At 43.7% G+C, this 985-nt stretch overlaps 1 protein-coding gene across 1 annotated transcript in view; it reads right to left on the minus strand.

Annotated features, from left to right (window-relative positions):
- EMH_0080100 (uncharacterized protein) overlaps window positions 1-645 on the minus strand; it is a gene marked incomplete at both ends in the record, with an annotated part of 1,110 nt that extends 465 nt beyond the window's left edge. The window contains 3 exons of the mRNA XM_013500214.1: window positions 1-158; window positions 275-341; window positions 538-645. Of these exons, the coding sequence (XP_013355668.1) occupies window positions 1-158; window positions 275-341; window positions 538-645 (333 nt within the window). The remainder of the gene's footprint in view (window positions 159-274; window positions 342-537) is intronic.
- Window positions 646-985: the final 340 nt, after the last annotated feature.

Consider the following 985-nt stretch of genomic DNA (forward strand, 5'->3'; position numbering starts at 1 on the left):
TGTTGCTGCTGCTGTAACTACTGCTGCTGGTGCTGTTGCTGCAGCTGCTGCCGTACTCGTTTCTGCTATAGCTGCTGTTGCTGCTGCTGTTGTAATTGCTGCTTCTGTTGTATCACTTGTTCCTGCTGCTGCTGCTGCTGCTGCTGCTGCTGCTGCTGCTTATGCATGCATGCATGCAGGCCCCGACTGCATGATCCCATACAGTGTGTTTTGCTGCTGCAGTGATATTTGGGTGGATATTAATATACTACTTATTTCTATGCTGCTGCTTCACCTGCTGCTGCCGCTCTACCGCTGCTGCTGCTGCTGCTGCTGCTGCTGCTGCTGCATGCAGGGCCTGACTGCATGATCCCGTACAGTGTGTTTTGCGGGGGGAGTGATATTTGGGTGGATATTAATATACTACTTCTTTCTATGCTGCTGCTGCTGCTGCTGCTCTATCTCTGCTGCTGCTGCTGCTGCTGCTCCTCTATCGCTTCTGCTGCTGCTGCTGCTGCTGCATGCATGCATGCAGGCCCCGACTGCATGATCCCGTACAGTGTGTTTTGTGGGGGGAGTGATATTTGGGTGGATATGGGCAATAAGGCGGAGGGGGTGGCGTTGATGCTGGGGCTGATGGATATACACCCGAACCAGGCGTTGCATGTGGGGGATCAGTTTAGCATCGTAGGCAATGATCTTGCTGCTAGGTATATTTTATTTTTTATTTATTTTATTTATTTTATTTTCGTTTTGTTTTTTTTTTTAGTTTGTTTTTCTCTGTTTTTCTCTAGCTTTCTATTGATGTATTATACACCCCAGGGGATGCATGTTGGCGTAGGCAGTGATCTTGCTGCTAGATATATTTTATTTTATTTTATTTTATTTTATTTATTTTATTTTATTTTATTTTTATTTTGTTTTTGTTTAGTTGTTTTTTATTTAGTTTTAGCTTTATATTGATGTATTATACACCCTACTTTATAGATACACCTAGGTAAATAAT

This window comes from Eimeria mitis, genomic scaffold (assembly GCF_000499745.2).
Source record: "Eimeria mitis Houghton genomic scaffold, Emh_scaff5141, whole genome shotgun sequence".
Classification (NCBI taxonomy): domain Eukaryota; phylum Apicomplexa; class Conoidasida; order Eucoccidiorida; family Eimeriidae; genus Eimeria; species Eimeria mitis.